This window comes from Dasypus novemcinctus, chromosome 12 (assembly GCF_030445035.2).
Source record: "Dasypus novemcinctus isolate mDasNov1 chromosome 12, mDasNov1.1.hap2, whole genome shotgun sequence".
NCBI classification, from domain to species: Eukaryota; Metazoa; Chordata; class Mammalia; order Cingulata; family Dasypodidae; genus Dasypus; species Dasypus novemcinctus.
In genome coordinates, this window is record NC_080684.1 from 28089230 (window position 1) to 28117087 (window position 27858).

Genomic DNA, 27858 nt, shown 5'->3' on the forward strand with positions numbered 1-27858 from the left:
TTTCTATGTTTTATATGAACCTATAATTAATTGACTTAAAAACAGGCAACAATTATTAGTATTATATTGTTTATTTCCTGGTGGAAATACAATAAGGTTTAAATTCTCTGTCCAGGCAATCCAGAAATTTATTCTACTTTTTCTTACTGGTAACTTATCTGTAAAACTTGACGGGTACTGTACTGTATCTGAACATTGCTTTGCACACTGTAGCTTAACACTTGTTACTATTGCTATTTTCCACATGGATCATCATATAATTAAAAAATATATATTTCTTGATTCATTTGATAGAATGCCCAGGATAACAATGGGAAACCATTCAAGAGTGAATGTGTTTATCCTAGAAGGATTGACTGATGACCCACAATTAAAGGTTGTGTTATTTATCTTCCTGCTGATCACCTACTTGCTCAGCATCACTGGCAATCTAATCATCATCACACTCACCCTGCTGGATGCTCATCTCAAGACTCCCATGTATTTTTTCCTCCGAAATTTTTCCATCTTAGAAATCTCTTTTACTACTACATGCATCCCTAAATTTCTGGTTATAATGGCAACTGGAGACAAAACCATTTGCTATAGCTGTTGTTTCACTCAATTGTTTTTTACCTTCCTCCTTGGAGCCTCTGAGTTTTACCTGCTGGCAGCCATGTCCTATGACCGCTATGTTGCCATCTGTAAGCCCCTGCATTACACAACCATCATGAACAGCAAAGTCTGCACACAGCTGGTCCTCAGCTGTTGGCTTGCTGGGTTCCTCACCATCTTTCCACCACTCATCTTTGGTCTAAAGCTTGACTTCTGTGACTCCAACATTGTTGATAACTTCTTTTGTGACACTACTCCCCTCCTGCAGATCTCTTGCTCAGACACACGCCTCCTTGAGACAATGGGTTTCATCTCAGCTTCAATGACACTTGTGATCACGTTGATAATGGTGATAATTTCATACACTAACATTGCAATGACGATTCTAAGAATCCCTTCAACTCATCAGAGGAAAAAAGCATTTTCCACATGTTCTTCCCATATGATTGTTATCTCCATCTCTTATGGCAGCTGCATCTTCATGTATGTTAAACCCTCAGTCCAACAAAGAATTTCTTTTTCCAAAGGAATTGCAGTGCTCAATATTTCAGTTGCCCCAATTTTGAATCCTTTTATCTACACCCTAAGGAATCAACAAGTAAAACAAGCCTTCATGAATACCATATACAGGGTTTTCTCTTTCTCAAACAAATGAGTAGTTTTTGAGAAAAAGTATACATATTTGCATTATATAAAGGAAATGAACAAAAGAGTATAAAATAATATCAATTTTTCATTAGTAACTTCCAGTACAAAGTTTCTTTTTCATCTTCCTTCTTTGATAGGCATCTTAACCCTCTTCAAAGTTATTTTTCATGTCTTTGTCCCAAAGAATGTAATTATCATTTTCTTCTCCATTAGACATTCTTTTTCCTATCTCACTTTCTTCCTTAAGATATCAAAATAAAATTATAATGTTTTTATAATTCTTTCCCTTTTCTCTTTAGGAATTTTTGTTTAAACTATAAAATATTGTTTCATTTAAATGATTGTAAATGTATCACACAATGCAGTTTATTATACTACCCTGTAACTTATATACTAATATTTGGAGTATATGTAAACTAATATTTTCTAATTATAGCTTTGTCATTGTACTAATTTACTAGTGCCTGCTAATTTAAAGAAAAGTTCCGAAAATTGTGGCACAGATTACTCATCAGTGTTGATGCTTGTCTTTGAAATGTTTTTTTATTATTTAATAAAATGAAAGAATGTAGTTTTAAAGTACAGTCTGTAAATATACAGAAATTATTTAGTGTATAGAAATTATTTAGTTTCTATATGAGAGATACTTACATTACAACTATTTGAAGTATTACTGACAGAAAATTTATCTCATTGTTTATTTTTAAATTAATAATGAAATCCTACGTAATTGGTGCTTCCATTTTGGGAAAACAAACTCCAGTTAATCTGGGAAATTCTGGAGTTTACTCGAAACTGGTTGGTAAATGTCTGTTAAATAATTAAACAGTTCTTATCACTGCATTTATTCTTCTCAGTAATTGTGTAGGTTTTGATATATATTTATGCTTATATATGTATATGCCTATTGATATAGATACATATATAGTTATACACATGGCCTCTACAAGTGAAATTTAAATTGTAGAAGAGTTCTGCTCTTAAGGAAACATTTTCTAATATTCAACCATGATCCCTTAGGGGACCCTCAGATCGATTTCTGTTTCATGATTAGAATGTTACAAAGTGAAATATAAAAGAAACAATTTTCAAATAGCCGCATAGTCTTTTATGAAATTTTTGTTTCACAAATGTTCATGTATTAGACCATAATTTTGTTTCCTACTTCTTTTTTCTTTTTAATTGTATCTTGATTTGAAAAAAGAAAAGTTTCAAAAATATTCTCTACTGCAATAGAATAAATTCCAGCATAGGAGGAAAATAAACTTAGTAAAAAATTGACTAGACAATTATACAGATTTCTCTGGTATATGTAGAATGAAGTGGAGTATAAAAGATATTTGAGCTTATAATATGATTTCAGGAGAAATGGTTATTTTAAAAGATGGCTATATAATTTTCCTTTGATCACTTAGTCATGAATTATTTCCAATGTTGGGAAAGCTGACTTAATTATCCCAGAATATTTTTTAAATCTAGAAATTTTAAGTGTATATAAATGATAAAAGCTACATAATATTTTGAGAAAATGAATAAAATAACAATTATGGTTCTCCTCAACATCAATATTTTTAGTAGGTTTGATTTTATTATGTGACAATCAGAGTAAGTTTCCTAAATAAATACTACTCAAATGAAACCACTACTTTATCATTGAACTATTTTGAAATGGTTTCTTTAAATATTTTTAAAATGTCAGTCATCTACAAGTTATTTACCCTAGAGATGCTCTGTAGCTCTCAGTAAGGATCTAGCACATATAAATAAAGACATGTCTGATTTCTTCTCACAGCCAGGCAAAATAAAAGTAATCATCTGTTCTAATATCTCACTTTTCTATGACTTATCACCTTACATTTATATGAGTTAGAAACATGACCATTTGCCTCTGAGTTCTGAATCCCCAGGTAGTTTAATATTGCTTTTTTGGGGGTCGGGGAATGGATACAGCTCAAGTATAAGTCCTCCACCTACCATATGGGTTCCATCCCTGGGGCCTACTGGTGAAAAAGAAAAGAATGCCTGTGCAGTGAGCCAGTGCCCATACAGTGAGCTGAGTGCCCTCATGAGAGCATGTGTGGGGAGTTAAGTGCCCACATGAGTGCCCACATGAGTGCCCACATGAGTGCCCACATGAGCAGTGAGCCAGTGCCTGCACAAATGAGTCACGAAGCAAGATGATGATGCAACAAAAGGGAGATGAAGGGGAGGGTCAAAGTGAAGCACAGCACAGACTAGGAACCGAGGTGGCAAAATTGACAGGGAACCTCTCTCCACATTAGAGGTCCTCAGGATCAAATCCCTCTGAATTCTGGAAGAGAAAGATGAGAAGAAGACAAAAAGAGAAACAGATACAGAAGATCACACAGTGAATGGACATAGACAGCAAAAACAGCAGGGTTGAGGTGGGGGTGGGGGTGAGGGTGAAGGTGGGGAAAAATTAAAATAATAAAATAAATCTTTAAAAAAATTGATTTTGTGTATGTTTCTTTAACAAGTAACATAATTTCTTAAATGTGTGTACAACTTTGTTCTTGAGGAAATTATACCTAAAACGCTCAAATGGTCTATACTGGAAATGCTTTCTTTTTTGCTGACCTTTAAGTTAGGATAGACAGTTGTGACATTAAAATAAGAACCATACTTTGTCGAATACGCAAAAAATCAATCATTGCTAACTGCTTTATATGAATCTTTTAATTCTTGAAACAACAGTGCGGCATGAAATTTATAGTTAGAATTATGCCTAGGATCAAAAGAGAGCTCAGAGAAGTTAAGAACATTTCAAGAGACAAAGAACTGAAAAGAATAGTCAAAATTTAAACTTAGGAATCTTAGTTTTCATTAGTCCAGTAGGAGAACATGCTATCTTTTTAACTTTTATCTTAAGCCTAGATTCCAATCATTCCTGAGCTGAGTGGTAGTGGAAGACCTCGCTCCCTCCCCACCGACCCTGCACAAACAAGGGGAAGGGTGGAAAGAATATTGTTTTATAACTTTATAAAGTTCCCATTCTTTCTTCTGTTTCCTCATCTCTTCTTATTATAAGGTTAACAAACTTATCTTTAAAACTCTAAGATCTAATTTAAATATCATCTTTCTTGAGAAGATTATCTGCGTAGCAAAGGCAATCATTCACTCTATTTCCTTTGCAACTTCATTCACATCAACTTTCATTTTTTTAGTAACTCCATGGCATCTATCATTCTAAATTCATTCTAATTTTCCAGTTGATTTGTCCATAACATTTGTTGTTTTGAATTTGGTTTCTTAAAATAAATTCTAATAGATATGTACTTCTCTATCAATTTTAGGTATAGTGCTTTATTTATTCAAGTTAGTTTCCCAAATTTAAATAATATATCCAAAATTTTAAGACTCTTATTTTTTTTACTCACAAAAATGATATTGAAACTTCCATGTCCTATATCAGGAAATATATCTCAATTTTGGTCAATTATACAGTAACATGAAAATCTTTTCTCCTCTAAATAAAAATTGTTTCTACTTTTTCACTTTTGAAAGTATAACTTCAATATTTTAAATAAGGTAATACATAATTAGAAGTTAAGCCGTGGACTTGACCCAGTGGTTAGGGCGTCCGTCTACCACATGGGAAGTCCGCGGTTCAAAGCCCGGGGCCTCCTTGACCCGTGTGGAGCTGGCCCATGCACAGTGCTGATGCGTGCAAAGAGTGCCCTGCCACGCAGGGGTGACCCCGCGTAGGGGAGCCCCATGTGCAAGGAGTGCACCCCGTAAGGAGAGCCATCCAGTGTGAAAGCAAGTGCAGCCTGCCCAGAAATGATGCCACACACGCGGAGAGCTGACACAACAAGATGACACAACAAAAAGAAACACAGATTCCCGTGCCGCTGACAACAACAGAAGCAGAGCAAATAGACTCAGAGAACAGACAATGGGGCTGGGGGGGGGGGGGAAGGGGAGAGAAATAAATAAATAAATCTTTTAAAAAAATTAGAAGTTAGGACAAATTGGCAATTTTTTATGATCAGAGTCTCTAAAAATGTAGATCATTCTCCCATTAGAATAGGAGTTCTTAGCAAGGGGTCTGTGAGTTTGAATTGAAATTCAAAAAAGCATTATTTTTCTAGGAATGTGTTGGAGCAGCTATGATATATTTATTAAATAATACACAATGTGGTGTGGACTTAGTAAGTTGTTTGTGGTTATCACCTGACTGTCAAAGGGGTTCATGGAACAAAATGGGTAAGAACTCCTACATTAAAACAATTCCCAGGCTAATATCTAGTCCTTATATGAACATTATAAAATGTTTTTTCCTAAATTTTATAGTATGTATGCTATTCTTTCTTCTTCTGATTTCCCAAATATATCATAATTGCCATATTCAGGTAATCTAATAAATCTCTTTTCATTTACAATTGTTTGGTCCTAATTTTTAGTTAAAGCTGCCTCTTTTCTTATTGTAAATATTTTAAAATTTTGTTTAATTTTCATCTCCATTTAATATTTCAAGTATTTTGATTCAAATGGATTGGATTGTCCATTTGATCAAAATACTTGAAATATTATATTCCTACCAAACAAATATGTTTCTCTGCTTTGTTTATTATAAATTGGAAAGCATCAACCATTGCCTACATTTGGGTATTGTTTCAATTGTACCTTTTTAGTTTTACATTAAATTGGTTTTCAACCAAGAATTTTGTATCTTTACTTAAGTCCCTCTCTCTGACAGGTCCTGAATTCTACAAATTGTTTCCTGAGACCATAAAGAACATTATCCAATTTATTACCTTTAAATTTATTTGCATGCAATAAATATATTTTTGTTTTCCATTTATAATGAAATTTGTGAAATACCTACTTGTCTCATATTTTCTTTATTGTTCCAGTAGATATGCTAGTTCCAGAATCATTTATATCTGCTTTAGATGTATGCTTTTGTTTCTAATTTAAAATTGTTCCAAACTTATTTTTAAATTATAAAAATGTATTCATTTTGACCCCATGCTCTGCAACTTATCATTTGTATGTTAACATGGAAGGATTTTTTTGCTTTCTATTTTTAATCACATTGTATCACATATATTATATAAAAAGGTCAAGAATAGTGTTTTCATATATATCATTCTCAGTAGGCCCAATAAAGGAGTCCTGTATTCCACCTTATCATTTATACCTGCAGTTGGCGTGGAACAATTATTACATTTGATGAAAGTACACTTTTATTATTTTACTATTAACTATAGTTCCTGGTTTAACTTATGGTTCACAGTTTAGTGAAGTTTCATGGACTAAAAAAAAAAAAAAAAAATATATATATATATATATATATATATATATATATATATATATATATCCTTTAAACCACATTCACACACACACACACACACATACACACATATATATTTCAGTGCTGTTAATTATGTTCTTGTGCTCCCATCACCACCATAATTAAGAAAATATTTCCATTTTTCCAAATATCCCATTCCCTGGTAAACTATATTCTAGATTCTGACTCTTTCAGTTTGCTTATCCTAATTACTTCATATTGGTGAGATCATACAATATTTTTCCTTTCATGTCTGGCTTATTTCACTAAACATGATGTCTTCAAAGGTCATCCATGTTGATGCATGTATCAGAACTTCATTCCTTTTTACAACTGAATAATATTCCATTATAGGTATTACCTCATTATGTTTATCCCTCATGGGAAGGTGAACACTTTGGTTGCTCCCAGGTCTTGGCAATTGTGAATGATGCCTCCATGAATATTGGTGTGCAAATATCTGTTCAGGCCTCTGTTTCAATTCCTTTGCTTATATACCAAATAGAGGGATTTGCTGGGTTATGTGGTAATTCTATACTTACTTTCTGAGGAACCGTTAAAAACTGTCTTCTACATCAGCAGCACCATTTTACATTCCCACCGACGATGAATAAGTGTTTCTATTTCTCCACATCCTCTCCAACATTTGTAACTTTCTGTTTTTTAAAAGAAATACTATCTCATTGTGGTTTTGATTTGCATTTCCCTAATAGCTAATAGATAATGATGTTGAGCATCTTTTCACATACTTGCTGGCCGTTTGTATATTCTTCATGAAGAAATATCTATTCCAGTCTTGTGCCCATTTTGAAAAATATATTTTTATTGGAGAAGTTGTGAACTTACAAAACAATCGTGCACATGTGTGGAATTCCCATACAACACCCCACCACCAACACAGTACCTGGTTGTAGAATGTTTGTTACAAATTATGAGATAATATCATCAGAAAATTTCCAATAACTATAGTCCATAGCATGCACTTTTTATATTTCTTTCCATTCCTCCCTATTATTAGCACTGTACATCTTTGGCATTGATGCAAGAATATTACAGTATTGCTCTCAACTAGAGCCCATAGGCTGCATCACTTATATATTTCAATGCTTCCCCACACTCTTACCACCTTGCAAATGTGATGTATTTGTTCTTGTTCATAGAAGGACATTCATATTCTTGTATTATTAACCTATATTCTCATCCACCTCTGGGTTCAGTATGTTATTCAGTTCCTAGTTTATTCTCTAACTTACTTTCAATTGCATTTACTTCCACTGACTACCCTTTTCAGCCATATTCCCATTTACAAACCAGCTGCATTAGTTCTACTCACTAGAGTTTGTTGCCATCAACTCTATTTCTAAACTTTTACAGTCAAGTTAATTCAAACTTCTAAATACCTCCTCAGCCCTCCCTTTATCTCCTAATAGCCTAGACTCTAGGTTTTAATCCCATGCATTTATTCTTCATATTTAGATCATGTTAGTGAGACCATACAATATTTGTACTTTTGTGTCTGGCTTATTGCACTTAGCATAATGTCTTAAGATTCAAGCATGTTTTCATGTGTGTCCCAATTTCATTTCCTCTTACAGCAGCATAGTATTCTATTGTATTCGTATACTGCATTTTATTTATCCATTTATGTATTGATGGACACTAGGGTTGCTTCCAACTTTTGGCTATTGTGAATAATACCACTATGAAAATCAGCATGCAAATGTCTCTTTGTGTAACAGTTTTCAGTTTTTCTGGGTATATTCCTAGTACAATAATTACTGAGTCATATGGTACTTCTATATTTAGCTTCCTGAGGAACCACCAAACTGTCTTCTACAGAGGCTGCGCCATTTTACATTCCCACCAGCAGTTAAGGAGTGTTCCTATTTCTCCACATCCTCTCCAGTACTGATTGTTTTCTGTTTTCTTTTTTTTCCCTAATAATGGCCATTGCATGCTGTGTGAAATGATGTCTCACTGTCATTTTGATAAGCATTTCCCTAATAGCTAATGATTTTGAACATTTTTTTCAAGTGCTTTTTGAAAAGTATTGTTAAAAACTAATAGCAATTGAACATATATATTCTTGCAAAAAAATTGAAAAGGAATTCTTTCCAATTCATTCTATAAAGCCAATATTACCCTGATGCCGAAACCAGACAAAGACATTAAAAATAAATCTATAAACCATATACTTTCTTAATATAAAGAAATCCTGAATAATATTTATCAAATTGCATCTAAAAAACAATATATAAAAAATGGCAAGGGAAGTGTATGTGGTTCATACATGTGGTTCTGCCAAGCACATGGGAAGACCCAGGTTCAATCCCCGGGGTTTCCTAGTGAAAAAGAAGAGAAAGTGTTCCTGTGTGGTGAGCCATTGCCCATGCGCGTGCCAGTGTGGAGACCCAGTGTGTGCAAGAGTGATCACGTGGTGAGCCAGTGCCTATGCAAGTGAGTCATGCAGCAAGCTGATGATGCATCAGAAGAGAGACAAGGGAAGAGTCAAGGTGAAGCACAGCAGAAACCAGGAACTGAGGTGGCGCAATTGGCAGAGAACCTCTGTCCACATCAGGGGTCCCCAGGATTGAAACTGGTGAATCCCAGAGGAGAGAAAAGGAGAAGAGAAGACAACACAGACAGCAAAAACAACAGAGCAGGAGGAAGGGAAGGGGGAAATTATAAATAAATAAATCTTAAATTAAAAATTTCAATACTTCCTGCCAAACTTGGATTACTCTTAAAAATTCCTTATTGGTTTAACACTAGAAAACAAATTAATGTAATTCATTGCATGAACAAACAAACAAAACAGATCATTTAAACAAACATAGAGAAGTAATTTGAGCAAGTCCAAAACCCATTTCTGAGAAAAATTCTGAGAAAACTAGGAATAGATTGGAATTTGCTCACCATGATGAAGGAAGGACATCTAGCAATAAAATACAGCTCATATCATGATTCCACTGAAAACCTGAATGCTTTTCCGCTAAGATCAGGAAAAAGACAAGGAGACCCACACTTTGCAGCACTGCTATTGAACATTGTCCTGGGAGTTCTAGTCAGAGCAATAAGACAGAGTAAAGAAATAAAAGGCATCCATATTGTAAAATAAAACATTTTTCACTGCCAACATTAACTTCAGTTTAGAAAATCCAATGACACATACAAAAATATTATTAGAACTAGTGAATGAGTGTTGCAGGTGGTCAGGATACAAGATCAATAAAAAATTAGAAATTAAAATTTTATAATATTGCCATTTTCATTAAACTAAAATGAGAAAATGAAATATGTAGGGATAAATCTGATAAAAATGTGTAAGAACTGTATACTCAAAACTGTACAACATTGCTGAGAGAAATTAAGAGTCAAATAAATGGAGAGAGATAATGTGTGCATGGGTCAGAAGACTCAGTTTTTTTAATATGCCAATTCTCCTGAAATATCTATAGTTTAAATACAATCTCATTCAAAAATCCCTAAACGCTTTCTTTGTTTTTTGTAGAATTTAAGAAGCTATTTCTTAAATTCGTATGAAAAATCTCTGGACCAATAATAGGCAAACTAGTTTTTGAAAACGAGAACAAGATAGAAAATTAAAATTATCCTGTTTTAATATTTATATGAAGTTATAGTACTCTAAAAAGTATTGCATTGGCTCAAAGTAGTCAGATGAATGGAATGGAAGAGGGCCCAGAAATCAGACACCCTTGTAGAGATACCTGATTTTTTAACAAAGGAGTTCTGATATTGTGTTGATGTTGTAAGTGAAATGTCTTTTGGCTCCCCTACAATTCTTTGACTTTCTTCAGGAGAACTGAAGGGTGTCTCCTGCATAGGGGAGCCCCACACACAAGGAGTGTGCTCCATAAGGAGAGCCGCCCAGCATGAGAAAAGTGCAACCTGCCCAGAAGTGGCGCTGCACATATGGAGAGCTGAGGCAGCAAGATGACGCAACGAAAAGAGACACAGGTTCCCAGTGCCGCTGACAAGAATACAAGCGGACCCAGAAGAACACACAGTGAATGAACACAGACAGCAGACAACTGGAATGGGGGGTGGGGAAGGGGAGAGAAATAAATAAAAAAAAAAAAGAGATGGCAGACAGCACATTCCCTTCATATTCAAACGCTAGAAACAAGGTTTTTGTATTTGATTTTGATGACATTTTCTTTTCAGTCATGATAAAGTGGTCCCTGATAAGGACCTGAGTTGAAAAATATTTTAGAGGTGATTCCTAATGCATCACCAGAAATTTTTGCTATATTCCAAAAAGAAACACCCTCTTATAAACACCCAAACCCATTACACTTGATTTCTCATGTAATATCCCCAGAATTAAAACCCCGATTTTAAGAGACTCTCTTTGCAATACCCAAGCCTGCTATAGACCTCCTGATATATATATACACACACACATATATATATACACACATATATAAGAAGCAATTCTAACATGCCCTGTGTAAGGTAAGTTAATTTTTAATTTTAACTTTGCTTTTTCTGAAGCTCATTTTAGAACAAAGCTGTGTAAGTCCATAATAGGGAATTATATTTGCCATTAAATTATACTATTTACCTATTCCTTTTGATGTGAAATATATATTCTTATCTAGTTTTAGATAAGAATGTATGGACAGTAATTGTATATATGTTTTAATAGACAAATAGCTCTGTAGTTCATTTTCTTTATCCATCTCTAAAATTTTGGAGGGAATTTAGACAGCAGCTGTTCTTTAAGTTTTGAGGAAATCTAATTCCAAGCCTCTGCTAGGCACTCATGATTAGCAGAAAATTATTTCTAAAAGCTCTCTGTCAAACCAGGAGTAAAGTATATTTAGCTTCCCAGAGATGACAAGGGCAGATGTACATGTTTAAAATAAATGCTTGTGAATAAAGAAAATAAATATTTAATGAAATCCTGTGTTTTCTTACTGACAGAAATCCAAGCTTCATTTATGGAAAATAGTAAAAAAATCATAACTGCTCTCGTTGCCTTAAACAAAACCTTTTATACCCAGTTTCAGCATAAAAACTATTAGTGTCTTTAGGAAAACTATTATGATTATGATTAATAGAAAACAAGGATGAAATAATAAATAAGGCATGACTTTTGTAGTTACATTTAGTTCAACACATCATAAGATTTCCAAAGTTAATGCATAAAGGAAGGTAGATTCATATTTTATTACAATATGAGAAAAATGATTAATTGATAGATGATAATCAAAATAGAAATGTTTTATGTTGACACCTAAGAATTAAAATGTTATTCATGGAATGTATGTAATTAAAAGTGGTGAGAAACAATCTAATATACTCAAGAATTTTAGAGATCTTTAGCTTTTAAAAGTTTATGGACCATAAAACTCCTAGAAGAAAATATAAGAAAACAACTTCAAGATCTTGTGGTAGTTGGTAGTCTCTTAACACTTATACCCAAAGGATGAGCAAAAAAAAGAATTAAGAGATAAATGGAACCTCCTCAAAACTGAAAACTTTTGCACCTCAAAGGACTTGTCAAAATGGTGAAGAGGTAGCTGCCTCATTGGGAGAAACATTTTGTAATCACATATCTGACAAGTATTAATATCCGTAATATACAGAGATCATACAACTCAACAATAAAGAAAAGATTAAAATACCTGATTATAAAATGGGCAAAGACTTGAAAAAGCAATTGCCAATTGAAGAATAACAAATGGTGATAAACTCATGAAAAAATGTCTAACATTTAGGGTAATGCAATAAGGGTAATGCAAATCAAAACTCCAATGATGTATTTCACAGCTGTTAAACTGGCCGCCATTAAAAGGTCAGAAAACTAAGTGTTGAAGAGGATATGGAGAAATAGGAATGTTTATTCACTGTTGATTGGAATGTAGAATTGTAAACCACTGCGGAAAACAGTTTGGCAGTTTCTAAGGAATTTGAATACAGATTTGTATACCATTACTAGGTATACACCAAAAAAAAGTGAGAGCAGAAACATAGACATCTGCACACCAGTGTCATAGTGACTTTATTCACAATTGGCAAAAGTTGGAAGCAACCCAGGTGTCCATCAAGTGATGAATGACTAAATAAATTGTGGTGTACACATGATGGAATATTATGTAGCAATTAAAAAAAACAAAGTCGTGAAGCATATGACAACATGGATAACCTGGAGGACATTATATTTTGTGGAGCAAGCTAGACAAAAAAGGACAATTCTTTTTGATTGCACTATTATGAGCTAAATATATTGTGTATACTCACTGAATTAATAATTAGAATATAAGTATCAAAAAATAGGAGGGTAGAGAATAGTAAGTTGTGGGTTACTTTGTGCAGAATTGGTAAAATGGTTGTTTTTAAATCTTTGGAAAAGAATAGAAATGGTAAAACATATCATGGTATTTGTGATACCATATAACTATCAGAGCTACTATATAGGTATGACAGTGGTTGAAAGGGAAAGTCTAAGATCATGCATGTTACTAGAAGTAAAGTTAAAACCTGAACATGGGGCTGTTTTACATGAAGTTTTACTATCATATATATATATATATATATATATATATATATATATATCTTATGAATATTGCATATTTTGCATATATGACAGCTTTTACAAAATATAAATTCAAATATACTAGAGAGAAGTAAAAAGACTAGCAGCTATGTATATTAGGGGAAGCATAGATAGATTGAGAGGTGATAAATTTTGTTTGTTTGGTATTTGTTTATTATTATTATTGGAATAATGAAAGTGCTTTAAGAATGATTGAAGTGATAAATGCACAAATAAGTAATTTCACCGAATACCATTGATCATATACTTTGGGTGGATTTATGCTTTATTAATATATATCAATAAATTAATTTTTTAAAAACCCATATGGCTCAATGAAGAATATATCAAAATGAATTGTAAGAAATATCAGGAGGACAGAAAAAGAACCCTTATGCTCCCCCCCCAAAAAAAAACAAACCACTATTAGCATTGTTATCAAAAAAAAAAAATTGGAGATTTATTTGAACAATTTTTAAATGAATAGAAAAGGAAAAATCACATATGTGGCAATATAATTGTTACTATTATACCTTATATGCAAAGAGAAAAAGGGAAAAGAAAAGAAAAATTATTTTGAATATTGTCTGGAAATTCTGAAAACTGGAAGCAAAGCCTTGCTCCTGTTCAAAGAAAATAAGTAACAAAAAACATTGTAATTATTATCTATGGCATGATGTTACAGCACTAGGTACTGGCAAGAACTGCAACTAGTGCTTAAAATGATTACATTCAAATTATAAGTTACAGTTTCTTAATGTAATTTGCACAATTACACAGATAATAATATGAGACCATTATAAATAGAATGAGCTAAAATGGAAGACAAACCATAGATGAAAATTTTAGTTTGTCTCTATGTCTTGTTTCATAAGTCATGTATATTTCAGCCATTGTTGATAACATACTGGGATGTATTCTAAGTAATGAATCTAAAGGCCACTAATAAACAGTGAATGGAAAACAGACGGAGTTAGGATGAATAAGCAAACAGATAGTTAGAAAATTCGAAGCAAAGTGATAACAAAAGCAGTAATACAGGAAATATAAAATAGAACTTGGTGAGGAATACATAGAATCAACAAGTTAGTTGAGAAAGTAGTTAAATGAAGAAACCAGAAAGCATGAAATATTTAAATAATCTACTGGGTATCTGTTTTCAAGATGGGCCATAGATCAGTTGCTGAGCTAAATTTCAAATGACTAATTTGCTCTCTGTTAATTGGCAAATGGAATTATTCAGGTCTAGAAAGGGAAGACTCTTTCAACATTCATAAAAAGAAATCTGGTGAAATGGAGGCTGTTCATTTTGATTAATCCTAAAAAGATTCCTGAAGACATTTACAAAGAGTTAACTTTTACAATGTGGAGCTTTCCATGATTCAGAATGAAACAAAATGCTTCCTTAATGTATTTTTAATTTTTATTTTCTTTATATTTGATAGGACAAAGGCGAAATGAAGAATCAATCATTGAAGATAGAGTTTATTCGGCTTGGATTGACCGAAGACTTTCGACTGCAAATTGTGATTTTCCTCCTTCTCTTTCTCAGCTACTTGTTAAGCTTGATTGGGAACTCCATCATCATCCTCCTCACTCTGCTGGATCCCCGCCTCAAGACTCCAATGTATTTCTTCCTCCGAAATTTCTCCTTCTTGGAAATTTCATTCACAACCGTCTGCATTCCACGATTCTTGGTAACCATTTTGAATGGAGACAAAACCACTTTCTATAATGGTTGTGCTACTTAATTGTTCTTTTTTCTTTTATTAGGAGTTACAGAATTTTACCTTCTGACTGCCATGTCCTACGACCGCTACGTTGCCATCTGTAAACCCCTGCATTACCGGATCATCATGAACAGCAAAGTGTGCTGCCAACTGGTCCTTACCTCCTGGGGAACCGGATTCCTAATCATCTTCCTCTCTTTGGTTTTGGAGCTGAAACTGAACTTCTGTGCCTCCAAAATTATTGACCACTTCCTATGTGCCTCTTCTCCTATCCTGCAAATCTCTTGCACTGATACCTGCCTCATCGAGTTGATGTCTTTTGTCTCAGCCGTGGTGACACTTGTGCTCACGTGGCTGTTAGTGGTTCTTTCCTACGAGTACATCCTCAACACCGTTCTAAAATTCCCTTCTGCTCAACAAAAGGCAAGGGCCTTCTCCACCTGTTCTTCACACATGGTTGTCATCCCTAATACCTACGGGGGTTGTATCTTTATGTACATGAAGCCCTCAGCAAAGGAGAGGGTGGCTTTAACTAAAGGTGTAGCTGTGCTCAACACCTCTGTTGCTCCTTTACTGAACCCCTTCATTTACACCCTCAGGAACCAGCAGGTGAAAGAAGCCCTCAAGTTCGTGCTTCAAAGATTTTGTTATGTTCAACATAAAGAGGCAAAACTTTGACCTAAATAACATATTGAATGGGATAACTGAGTCCGGACTCCTATTGCATTAGTCATACAGATGTCACTTCTTCCCTCGAATCTCCTTGCCTGTCTCTATTTTCCTTTCTGAGTAGAACTTCCTCATCAGAAGTAACCTGCCCCTTCCAACCCTGAATAGCATATTTCATCTAATCATAGATCTTTATGTATTCATAAATGATCCACATTTATGCACTGAATGTTTTAAAAGTGAAACCTGCTAGATATACTTATTTAGCTAGTTTTTTTAAATTTTAAGCTATTTAGATAATTATTATAAAAGTATATTTACTAAAAATCTACCACTAATTGCATCTACTCTTAATAAATCTACATGGCTAAAACTGTTAGACATGCAGAACTTATAATTATTATACTATGTAACTAATGTTGTAATAGAAAAGGGAAGATAATCTGGTTATATTAAAGGTCAAAGTTGCCTCCAACAGAAAACATTACATATACAGATACTTGAATATGAGTATGCAAAAAAATTCCAAAGGTATTGTAATAGGGATATAAAATATGTAAAGAAATTAGGAAGCTACCTAGAAGAATGTTTACCTGGAAAGTTATAAGAATTAGGAACATGAACAGTTTCATTTTTGGTGGAAATAATTGAATTCTGTGCTTTGGTTCAAATTGCTTAAATTATTTATATTCTTTTAAGCCTATAAATGATGTAACCCATGACAGTAATTCAAGGTATAATATATTTATAAGTGGGTTGTGGGATGTTTCTATATATTTAAAACAATTTTCAAACTGCAAATTTCCTAATCCTGCATCGCCCATGTAATACATTTTTATCAATGTATACATTGAAATAAAGAATGTAATAATTTTGAAAGAATTCATTTGAACAAATATATACAACCATTTTACTATAAAGATAAGGAACATTCACACCATTGCAAATAGTTCTTTTCCTCTTCCCAGACATTTCCACCTCTGCAGCAGACTTAGGCATGCTCTGATGTACATTCAGTCACTATAGAATAATTTTGCCTTCTCTGAAATTTCTTATAAAGTATATGCTATGGTATGAATTTTATGTATGGTTTCTCTTGCTCAACATAATATTTTTGAGGTCTAAGTATACTATTGCAACCATCTATACTTCACTCTTTTCTACTGATGTGATTTTGCAAAATTTCTGGTGTCCTTGTTTCAAAGCCAGCTTTCCTCCTCTACCCCAACACATTCTTTTCCCCTTGAATTCCCTCCAGAAGACTCAGTGGTTTACTTTGCATAGGGTGAAAAGTGAGTAAATTTTGCAGTCTGAACTGTCAATACCTGAATTCCTCCATCCTCCTAAAATGTATTTTTGCAATAAACTGTCTGCCAAAGAGAGTTATTTGAAGGAGCTATTTCTTTCATGTGCTGATTATTTCTCCCACAAAACCAATTATCCCATGCAGTGCAGTAAGTAGATTTTAGGGATAGTTCCTAGCTGAAAATAAGGATACATGAATTGAACATTGCTGGTGTTATATTTTATTGCCCATTTCATGGCCCCATCTTAGCCCCAAACTGACTGCTTCTACTCTCTGTTTGTGCAGCAGTATTTAAGAATCAACCGTCTTTTATCTTTTGTGTTAGCAGCTCACATGATATTTTGCAGTTTTCATTTGTAACAAATTGTTGGACTATAAACACTCTCTTCCATCTCGCTCCGTCTTGGTTACCTCATAATAAATAAGTAAATCGGTTTTAAAATTATACTTCCAAGCAAATATGGGATCACAAAATATTTTAATCATAGGGGATTACAAAGTTCGCAAACACTGGAAGCACGGGACTAATATCAGTCAGGGCAGTTGTGAAAGGAAACTGCTCTAAGTGTTCTGGGAATTAAAGATATCATATATAATTATAGCTCTAAAGATTATTGGAAGGACTGGGGAAACAAAAATCAAAGGAAACTAATATGAAAAATCTCAGTTTGGAGCCATGAAGAGAATGGTTCAGAAAAGATTAGAGGAAAAGTGCAGTGACTTTCAGTAATTTCTGAGAAATCTTCTGTCAGTAGTCTTAGCAGTGAAGTCAATAGTTCTCATAGACTTTTTAGAATCAGCTATGAATCTCCTCTCTATTCAACAGTCTGGTAACACCTCTGAAGAAAAATGGCCTCTGCTTCTCTTCCAATTTCCAAATTTTGCAGTCTTCTCATTGGCAAGTTGAAATTTGGAACCATTCAGGGCAGGATACTCTGTACTCAAAGAATTACTATGAAGGTTGAAGATGCTATTGAGTTGACAATAGGCAATTCATTACAGACTCCTTGAAAATAACCAAAAACAGCATCTTAGAAGTTGCAATTCATTGCACCACAGCCCATTGCCCCAAAGAATGATGGAAGTATTATGAGCAAGATTGAGAGAAATGATATGATTTTCCCCCTTCTTGTTATTTTTACCTCCATCGTAAGGCAATCTTGGAATTCCTTGATGTTATAAGAGCTTAATTCCTGGAATTCGTTAATGAATTTGAAAGCATAGTCTATAGGATGTAATGGATATTTTAGTTTCCTGGGCTACTTAAAGCAGATACCATGAAATGGGTTTACTTTAAACAATGGAAATTTATTTGCACCCAGTTGGAAGTCATGGGAATGTTCAAATCAAGGCATCATTAAAATGATGCTTTCTTTCTAAAGTCCTGCTGCCTGCAAGACTTGGCTTCTCTGCCACATGACAAGGAACATGGTCACATCTGCTAGTCTCTCACTTCTCTTCCAGGCTTCTATGCTTTCAGGTTATTGCTTCTGTGATTCTCTCTTTCTCTCTCTGTCTCCATCATTTCCATTTATAAAGAACTCCAGTGAAAGGATCAAGTCCCATATTATATGAGGTGGAACACACATTAACTGAATTAGTCTCATCAAAATTTCCAGTTTAGGGAAGTGTATGTGGCTTAAGCAATTGGGCTCTTATCTACCATATGGGAGGTCTTGGGCTCAATTACTGGGGCCTCCTGGTGAACATGAGCTGGCTTGTATAGAGAGCTGGCCCACATGTTGAGCTGGCCTGTGTAGAGTTAGCCCACATGAAAAGCAGGCCTGCATGGAAAGCTGATGCAACAAATTGACACAAAAACAAAAAAGAGAAACAGAGGGAGGACAATGAAAGACACAACAAACTAGGGAAATGAGGTGTCTTAAGCGACTGAGTGCATTTCTTCCTCATTGGAAGGTCCTGGGATCATTCCTGGTGCCTCCCAAAGAAAAAACAAGATGAGAAAACAAGCAGACACAGAAGAACATGCAATGAATAGACACAGTGAGCAGAGAGTGAGTGCAAGAGGCAAGATGAGGGAGTAAATAAATAAATAAAAATCTTTTTAAAAATGTCCAATTTACAATGGGTTTACACTCACAGGAATGGATGAAATTTAAGAACATGCTTTTTCTGGGATATAAGCAGTTCCAAACTACCACAGTAGATACATTTCTGAACAAGGCAAGAATTAGGAGAAAGAGTAATAATGGTAGGGCAATAATTATTTAGCAAATAAAGTAATTTAATTTTCCCATCAATCAAGAGCAGGTCTAAATATTAAAGCTCAAGATTTATTTCCTAGGGGAACAAGACCTTTCTTAGTCAATCCTTTGGATAAATTATTTTGAATCTCAAATTCCAAATATTTGTTCATTTGCTCTTTCATTAATCCATTTATTTCCTCAACGAGTAATGACAGTACACTAAGAACCTACAATTATAAAAGTGAAAATGAGAGATATGCTCCTTGAAATTAAATATTTATAGTTTAATTATCAGAGAGCCAAATAGTCCATATTTTACTACAGAAGACATAGATATGAATTTGAAATTTAGAACAGAAAACCTGAATTGTTTTAGAGTTATGGATGTTTTTCTTTTAAAATATCTTTCACTTCTGACCTCTTCTACCTTAAAGTTGCCAAATCTGTTAACCATCAGGAATTTTGGTTTCAATTACTAAAACTTTAGACATACTTTTCAATCCAGGGGTAAATTCTGATAAACCCAAGGCAACTTGGCACCGTAGGGGAAAGTTTTGTGTTTGCCCTGTGACTTCACAAACTCTGGGCAGAATTCCCTATGATCTGTAGAGTCATTATTAACCTAGTTTGAAAAGTGTGGTCTTTATTCATTGTTAATATGGTTCATTTAGGGTTACAATTTCCATGATCCAAACAATAATCCTGTTTATTTGAGGGCCTGATATGCTTAGAGATGAAGTTATTTGAAGAAAAGGAAATGAGAATGTTTGGAGTAGATCACCAGAAAAAAATATTTTGTAGGTGTCTGAGAAGATTCTCAGAATCACTCAATGATAATAGTGATCATTATTTTAATGACAAATAAAAATAACTTATGGATTTGGATGATAAGTGAGAATTCTCTGTTGTACATGGATTGCTCTGAAGACCCAAAGACAATGCATAATACATCAGAATCTCAAGATAGTCACCAACAGGGATCATATGGATTTATATATAGTTCACAAAAAGGGGGTATGTATTGGCCTTAATATTATGAACAAAGAAGTGGGGTGGGGGAGAGATGCAGGGCTATCCCCTCCCTGAAGCCAGTTTAATGACTGGAAAACCTGTAAACAAAATATGTCTTTCCTGACTGGATGTTTGCTGAAGTATTTGCATATGCACACCCACATTAGTGCTGACAAAAGAGAGCAATTAGTACATTGTTTTCTTGGTTCAGAAACATTTAAAGTAATTATTGTATTTGGAAATGTAAGTGGCATCAGACAAAGACTTGGTTTGAGAAGCAAAAAATGTATCATGGTTTCTATATTGGCACTATGTTGATTTATTTAATAAGTTAATTAAAAAAAAACACCTGGGTAGACAGAAATCTCATTTATTATATGTGGTAGTTAATCACCAGGATTGTTGGAGAAAAAGGGGGCACTCCCTGGGACACAGAGATGGATTGCTGGCAGAAAGTTTATTGGGAAGCTCTCCCAATGGAGGGGGTCTTAAGAACAGACCTGCCATATCAGCAGGGGTCTGAAGAGAGACTTCAGCTCACTTCTAGAAAGGGGGTATTTGAATTTATACACTACATACATTTTAAGTGGGGAAATGGTAGTCAGTGGGAGGGAGTTGAGGGTCCAGGTGAGGTGCAGGGGCCAATAGGAAGCCATAGAAGTAAAAAATTTCCCTTGTATGTCTAGAGAGTAGTGAGTTAGGGAGTTATGTTTTCTTGGAATGCTGGAGAAATAGGTGTTCCTTTAATTTTCAGGGAGTAAAGGTCTCTATCTCTCTATATTCCTATTTTGATGTGGTTTCTTTGTTCAACCTTTGGGAAAGTGCCATGCTTTCAGACGCAAAGGCTTAAGGGGGGGGGGGGAGGAGATAGGCTTGTGTTTCCTCAATGCATGTCAGGAGGAACTGAATCACAGCGTGAAATTATTGTAAATCTAGTGAGATGGAAACTCTAACATTCCTAACTCTTTGTTTATATGTATATATGTGTTGGGGGGCTTGGGTATTGGGTTATATGGTACTGGGCAGGATGGGAGTATAAGGGGATTTGGGGTGTCGACTTGATCTGGCTACTTTCTGCTGTCAAGGGGCAGAGAAAAGTTCCCTTCCATTTTATTCAGTGGGCTGTGGCTTCAGGTCCCATAGGGGTTGATATTGTTGCAACAGAAAGGCATCATTTATGTATTTCATGGTTGCTGACTGCACAATTTGGAGCAATTAGGAGAGGAGCTGTAAGAGACAGGGGTTAAAAATAAAAACAGCAATACTTGCAGTAATAGTATTATAATGGGTAAAATGATTTATATTAAAGGTGAAGAAAAATAAGACAGGGATAACAATAGCCATGACTGACTCCATAGTTATTATTTCAGGCTCCTTTCTGCTGTTGAGGGGTGGAGTGGGGTTTTGTTGAATTATTGTGATGATGTTTTAGGGGTTAAATCTGGTATTGAATTTTATGCATTAGGAGGTTGTTCACATGATTCTAGGTGATGTTCCAGACTGTTGTTTGAATGAACTTCATTATAGCTTGGAGAATGTATGGTTTTGATGATATTAAAAGAAGGTGGGTTTTAGGGGGGTAAATATAGTAAGTAAATATGAGATTCAGGGCTAAGATAATGAGGAAAACTCATCCGATATAGTGTCAGTTGCTAGATGATTAATATAACTTATTTGATGGGCTATATGCTGTTAGGTTTAAATGACATTAAAATTAGTTTGGGTATAAGAGGAGTTTACTTAAACATACATAGAGTTTTAGTGGGAATAGAAACTTCAAATTATTAACTGTGGTTTCATAACAATGTTTGGGTAAGTTTAGTTTTTCATGGACTTAAGACTTCCATCTAGTAAGGCTGCACAGCATGGCCTAAATGACTTTGTTTTCCTCTGTTTGTGTAGTTTGAGGCATGGACAAAAACAAATTATTACTACTTTTCATTTTGGGCTGTATAGTGGCTGGCACTTTATATAGGGTACTTAGACATTTTTAGGCAGCCAGTGGTAGTTAGCTGGTTATTAGAGTTTTTTTGCAGTGTTTGTATTAGTGAAAGCATACTTTGTTCTTTCTGAGAACAGAAGAGGGCTGAGGTTCAGTTGTGGAGTGAGCACAGTGAATATTCATGGATGATGTCCATGAGTTCTTGGCAAGAAACAGGCAGCTGGAAGTGCTGCTACAGGTTTCAGTAGTCGTGATGCCTGTTTTTCATGTGGAGCCATGCTGCTGCTTCTCGGGTTTCAATGGTATGGCTCTGGATCTTTCTGAGGGTATTTGCTTTAACATTCTCACAAGGGGCATTAGAGGATATTGTAGATTTGGACCCGAAGGGTATCAGAATGAAAGAAAGAGAAAAGGGAGAAGGAAACAAAGAGAAAGAATGAGAGAGCTGGGATAAGGGGGTCTGCGAGTAATAATTCCTCAGAAAACTTTATTGTTTACAAGGGGCTCTCTATAACCCAGTGTACATGACAACAAGCAGGAACACGTAGCCTACATGTTTTTACATGACATCAAGCAGCATTACCCATAATCTAAGGAATTTTTAAAAATTTTATTCAAGGTACAAAGTCCAAGTGTTCTATTCACTAAAAAAGGTATGTGCTCATCTCATTCAGCCTTTAACAGCTTCATCCCATTTGCCAGGAACTCTTAATTACCACATTCCTAAGGCTGCAAGAATAGCCATGGAGACAGCACATCTCTCTTTGTGAGGTCACTGTGCCTCGGTTTCCAACATCTCCCCCTTTTTTTGTTGAGGTGGCCATGCCTGTCTTAAGTTGCCCTCCTCTGAGAGTCGTACCTGTCATTGACTACTGGCCAAGCTCTTCCACTTGGGGAAATTATTGAAGTGCTTTTGCTAGCACCAGATTATTTGCATGTCCCATGGATGTTACACTTTGCAATTTTCTTTAAAAGCACTGTCCAGCACAGGCAAGAATCATGAGCAACAGAACAAATATGATTAGCCCTATTCCTAAAGCTGACAGGAAATGCTGTGATTTCCACCAATTAACTGGGTTAAGTTTTGTAATATGTGAAATCATATCTGAGAAAATATCCTTATCATTGGCTACATGAATTTGATTTTGAGACATTTCTAATATTTTTCTTTGTAATTCCATTATTTCCAAAGAGATTTTACTTTTATGGCCTAGCAAATGATTCTTAATTTTTCCCCATTCTATATCAGATGAATTATAGGCAAGAGGAGTAATACAAAAGTTGCTTTCATTCCAATCACATCTCAATCCCCTTAACAAATTTAAATTATACAATTGATCTCCAATATGCACAACAGCAGATTCTAAATCATTAACCTGATTATTTAACTGTTCATCAATGTCCTCTTGGCTATGTCACAAATCACTAGCATTTTTATGCTAATCATGCACATATTGTTGTGTTTGTACTTTCATGTAACGCTACCACAGCAGTAGCAGCAGGTGTAATGATTCCAATTAGTCCCAAAATGCTTATAATAAGCAGTCCAATAAAGCATTTAGGCCTTCTCAAGAATTCTTATTTAGCAATAATTGATTGTCAGAAGATGACTGCCAAATCTGTGTTATTCTCACTGGTATCCAGATGCATTTTCTTCTTCTGGCCATTGCTATTGTTTCTTCATCCTGCAACACACTTTGATGTTTTCCTTTCTGGTGGAGCCACTCTGCCTCTCCTCAGATTTCAGTGGCAGGGCCCTGGATCTTCACAAAGGCATTTGCATCAACAGTCCTAACAGGGATGTTAGTGGAGTGGGCAGCGATATGACAGACAGTCACTTGTTACTACTAGCAGGTATCCTGGATATTTTTTCATAGATCTGAGGATGATTTACAATAGTTCATCATTTCTGTCTTGCTTTTAGTATTTGCAGTCTACCCCTGGATAGGGATGGCAGCCTTTAGAGTGACTAAACACTATTGGGTTATGTCCTTCACTTTTAGCAGGACCTCCTGTGCTGCACACAATTGCTTTTTTATATTATATTTTTGGCCTCCTTCCAGAATTGTGATTAAAACCCAAGGGGTACTTGTTTAGAATTTTGCTTTTGCCACAAACTCCACCCAAAGCCAATATGGGTGCTTGCTACATCCAATTCGTAGGCTAAGTTAATGTCCACAATTTACCTTCCTTTTGTTATTATTAAAAGCAGCTTGCTGGAGGTTTTCCTACTTCCATGAAGGACTTTTCCCAATTAATACATACAATGGTTTTAATATTTAAGACTAAGTGAGAGATGAAAGATTTTCAGTATTCCAACAATGTTACAAACTACATTAACATGAGAAAACATTGTACTTTATCAATCACAGCAGGTTATAGTTTTGTTTTCTCAAACTAAACATTTTTGAAGAATTTGATAGAGAAGCAGGGATCCTGCAGCTTGTCCCAATTGTTTGCTTAGTTCAGGCTCTTAAGATAAGATAGTATCATCTCTGATGTTTCTTTTCATTCTGAAAAAAGGATTACTTGTTAACAGTGTCATCAGTAGAGTTTCAGAGCAAGTTTTAAAACAGTGATATTATCACCATGCCAGGAAAGATGGTTGGGTTATGCACACAGCCTTGGGGAAGCACTGCAAAAGTCCATTGTTGACTTTTCTACAGGTAGGAGAATGCAGGTTGGCTTGACTTGTCTAAGGAGACACTAAAGAACATCTTAGCAAGTTTTAAAACAAAGTGATAGTGACATAGTTGAATATTAACTTCTTGCAACAAACTAGCAGTATTTGGGACTGCTGCATACCACAGTGTTATTATTTTAATTTATGATAAGAGGTTGTTTCTGTGACACACACCTTTTTATAATAATTAAAACCATAATTAACCACATTATACTTCTGTTTAATATTATGCTGAAATATTGATAAATTTATACCCTCTTAAGAATTCATTTGAAACTTTTACTCATACAACTTTAATTAACAGAAGGTTAAAAAATCCTGTTAATTTTATAAACATCTTAATTTTAAATGTCTTCTACTTATATTAGATGAACTTAAGTATTACTTTAAATTTTCTTTCATGGTAAAAGAACTAATCTCTTATAATTAGTTTGAAATAAAAAGCTAGACTCTTTCTTCTTCAAACACTGAGGAAATGATGAGGTTAAAGCACAAGAAGCTATTTTGATAAAACAGGCTTTCTTTGTATACTGATTATTCAGGATAGAAACTTTTCATAAACTTTCACCAAAACAAACTAATGATTTGAGAGACTTTAAAAAAGGACAAAATTTTTATCTTCACATCAGTATATTATTTGATACTAAACCTTTTAATACTTTATAGACAGACCCGTCAAATCTTACTCCACTAAAATCATAAAAAATTCTTTTCCATGAACCATCTACACTTTCAGTATTCATTCAGGTTTTGTCCCACACTGTACTCCTTCCTAATAATCATTTTATCTTAGGACAAAATCATCTCCTGTTTCCTTAACAATAAAAACACATTCTATATATCCCACATACTAAGTTACCAGGCAAACTTCTTACAACATTTAATTACCATCAACACTAAATAAGCTTGTTAAAATAATGAACTTTTCTTCGCTTGAAATATTTAGTAGCATGCAATACCAGAAACAGTCTTTTAGAAGCAAGTTGGCAGGGGAGGCTGACTGCAGACAAGTTTTCCTGTTATAAAATTATCTTTTATTATTATTATTATCAATTCTGTTTTTGTTTAATAATGACTTTTTGGAATTAGCTATTTAAATACCTTAATTTAAACAATGCTTCATTAAATTTCTTACAATTATTTATAACCATATAGACTATAATTGTATTATTTTAAGACAAATTTTACCTTCACAGAACATATTCCCTCACTTAAATTTACCACAATACCTTCTCCAACTTGCCACATGCATTTAGGTCTCATGAGTTTATGAAAATTAGCCATCTTATGTTAGGACAAAACAGACTTTTTTGAAAAAAACTTATTAAATTTCAGTCAGCATTCCCACAAACTTTTAACTGTTTTTAATATTCATTTAATTTTATATCCTTCATTTTATCCTGTGAAGAAAAATATAACTATTCATTTTAATCTAAACAAGAACAACATTTTATGAAAAGACTTATAGTAATTTTGTTAATCAAGACTTAAAATTTCTGTCATTGTAGATATCTTATTAACATTTAAACTTAATGTATTAATATAAGCACTTATCTAATTTTTGGCCATTTGAATAGAGCTCGTTTTTAACAATTTTTACTTATTAATTTATATTACCATCTGGAGGTATCAAAATATACACTGACATTGAACAAACAGACAGACACAAAACAATTACAACACATTAACAGAAACATACAGTTTACAATTGACTCATAATTCTTACTTTCTTGGTATAGCTGCTTTTAAGTTCTCCATTATATCACATCTTAGATTTTACTTTTTAAGATTTCTTCTGGAATCCATGCTGCCTGTAACATGCAAGCTTGTGCTTGGACACATTTTTATTAGTTATCAGCAATCAGTTAAGATAACTTGAGCAGCATAAATGTAGCTAAGCTCGTATTTAGCAGTTTAGACAGACCGTTAACACATATTTTTGGATTACTACTCTGTAAGACTATATTGGGACTTGAAGGTCAGTAGTAAACTCCTGATTTAAAACTGAAAATTTCTTTCAACACCTTGATAAAAATTTTGTACTAATTTTATTATTTTGATTAAATAGGCCTAATCAGAATTAGCATGGAAACAAAACAGAACATTAATGTTGCCATGTGTTTCTCTTTTTCCAGGGGCTTAACTCTATTAACCCCCACTAGCCCACAGCTACATTGTCTTGTAGGCATCAGGTGGTTTGCAGAGTTGCTGCCAGAATAGTTTCCTTATCTTCGTTAACACTTTAACAGAGAGTTTTCTTACAAGCCTGATTTCACTAACAAGGACTTTATTTAGTATTTTTTCCTGTTTTAAATTTTTCAGTAGTTTAAAAGGTATTGGCTCAAGATGAAACTCACATGAAATATTACTGGGAAAGCAGATAATAATTGTTTAACATAAGGCAAAGCATCAGCAACATCTGAAAACATTTTTAACTTAGGCTTAGTAACTGAAGGCATTTCAGTAGGTGCAGAGGGTTGTACTTGATACACAGAAGATATTTCCTTAGAACACTTCACTGAGCTTTTGTTGATGAAAGGGTTAATATCAGGATGAGGGGAAAAACCTGACAGTTGCCCATTCACCTCAAGCTCCTGTTCTTGTTCCAATTTACTTTCTTTCATTTCAAATTTACTTACGGACTTAGGAAATAGAGTAATTTCATCTTTCTCTCCTTCTTCAGATTGTAAAAGATCTAAAGCTGCAGCTATCTGGTGGCATAAGGCCCATACTGATAATGGAATGAATTTCCCTTTTCAATATGTTCTTTGTAAAGCTTTCATTACACATCTCCACTGTTTCAAATTTTAAAACATTACACCCCTGAGGCTGAAGCCAGCAACAATGCTTTTGTATTAAAGCAAACAATTCTAGCAATTCATAGCTTTTTACAGGCACCCCATTAACTTTCAGTAAAGTTTCTAATGCGAATATGCTTCCACACGTCCCATTTAATTACCCATTACCCTGATGACTTCGTGGAAATGTTACTTACTTAATCTTGAAGACTCGAGTCACACTGCTTTGGACGTCACATGACCCTCAGTAAGGTCTTTTCCGTGGTTCCCTATACTGATTTGAGAGACTTACTTCTTGGGGCCCCACGTTGGGTTGCCAGATGTTGGAGATTTGGACCAGAAGGGTATTGGGAATGAAAGAAAGAGAAAAGGGAGTAGGAAACAAAGAGAA

General features: G+C 34.4%; 1 protein-coding gene and 1 pseudogene across 1 annotated transcript; both read left to right on the forward strand.

Moving 5' to 3' along the window:
• Window positions 1-310: 310 nt before the first annotated feature.
• On the forward strand, window positions 311-1249 carry LOC101415458 (olfactory receptor 6C74-like). Its single transcript, XM_004482618.1, has one exon. It carries the CDS (start codon window positions 311-313, stop codon window positions 1247-1249), a length of 939 nt encoding a protein of 312 aa, XP_004482675.1.
• Window positions 1250-14578: 13329 nt separating this feature from the next.
• LOC101415893 (olfactory receptor 6C6-like) lies at window positions 14579-15529 on the forward strand (annotated as a pseudogene).
• The last annotated feature ends 12329 nt before the right edge of the window (window positions 15530-27858 follow it).

Bases quoted from the DNA above. Each gene is read 5' to 3' on its own strand.
- LOC101415458 (XM_004482618.1), top strand. From the start codon at position 311: ATGGGAAACCATTCAAGAGTGAATGTGTTTATCCTAGAAGGATTGACT.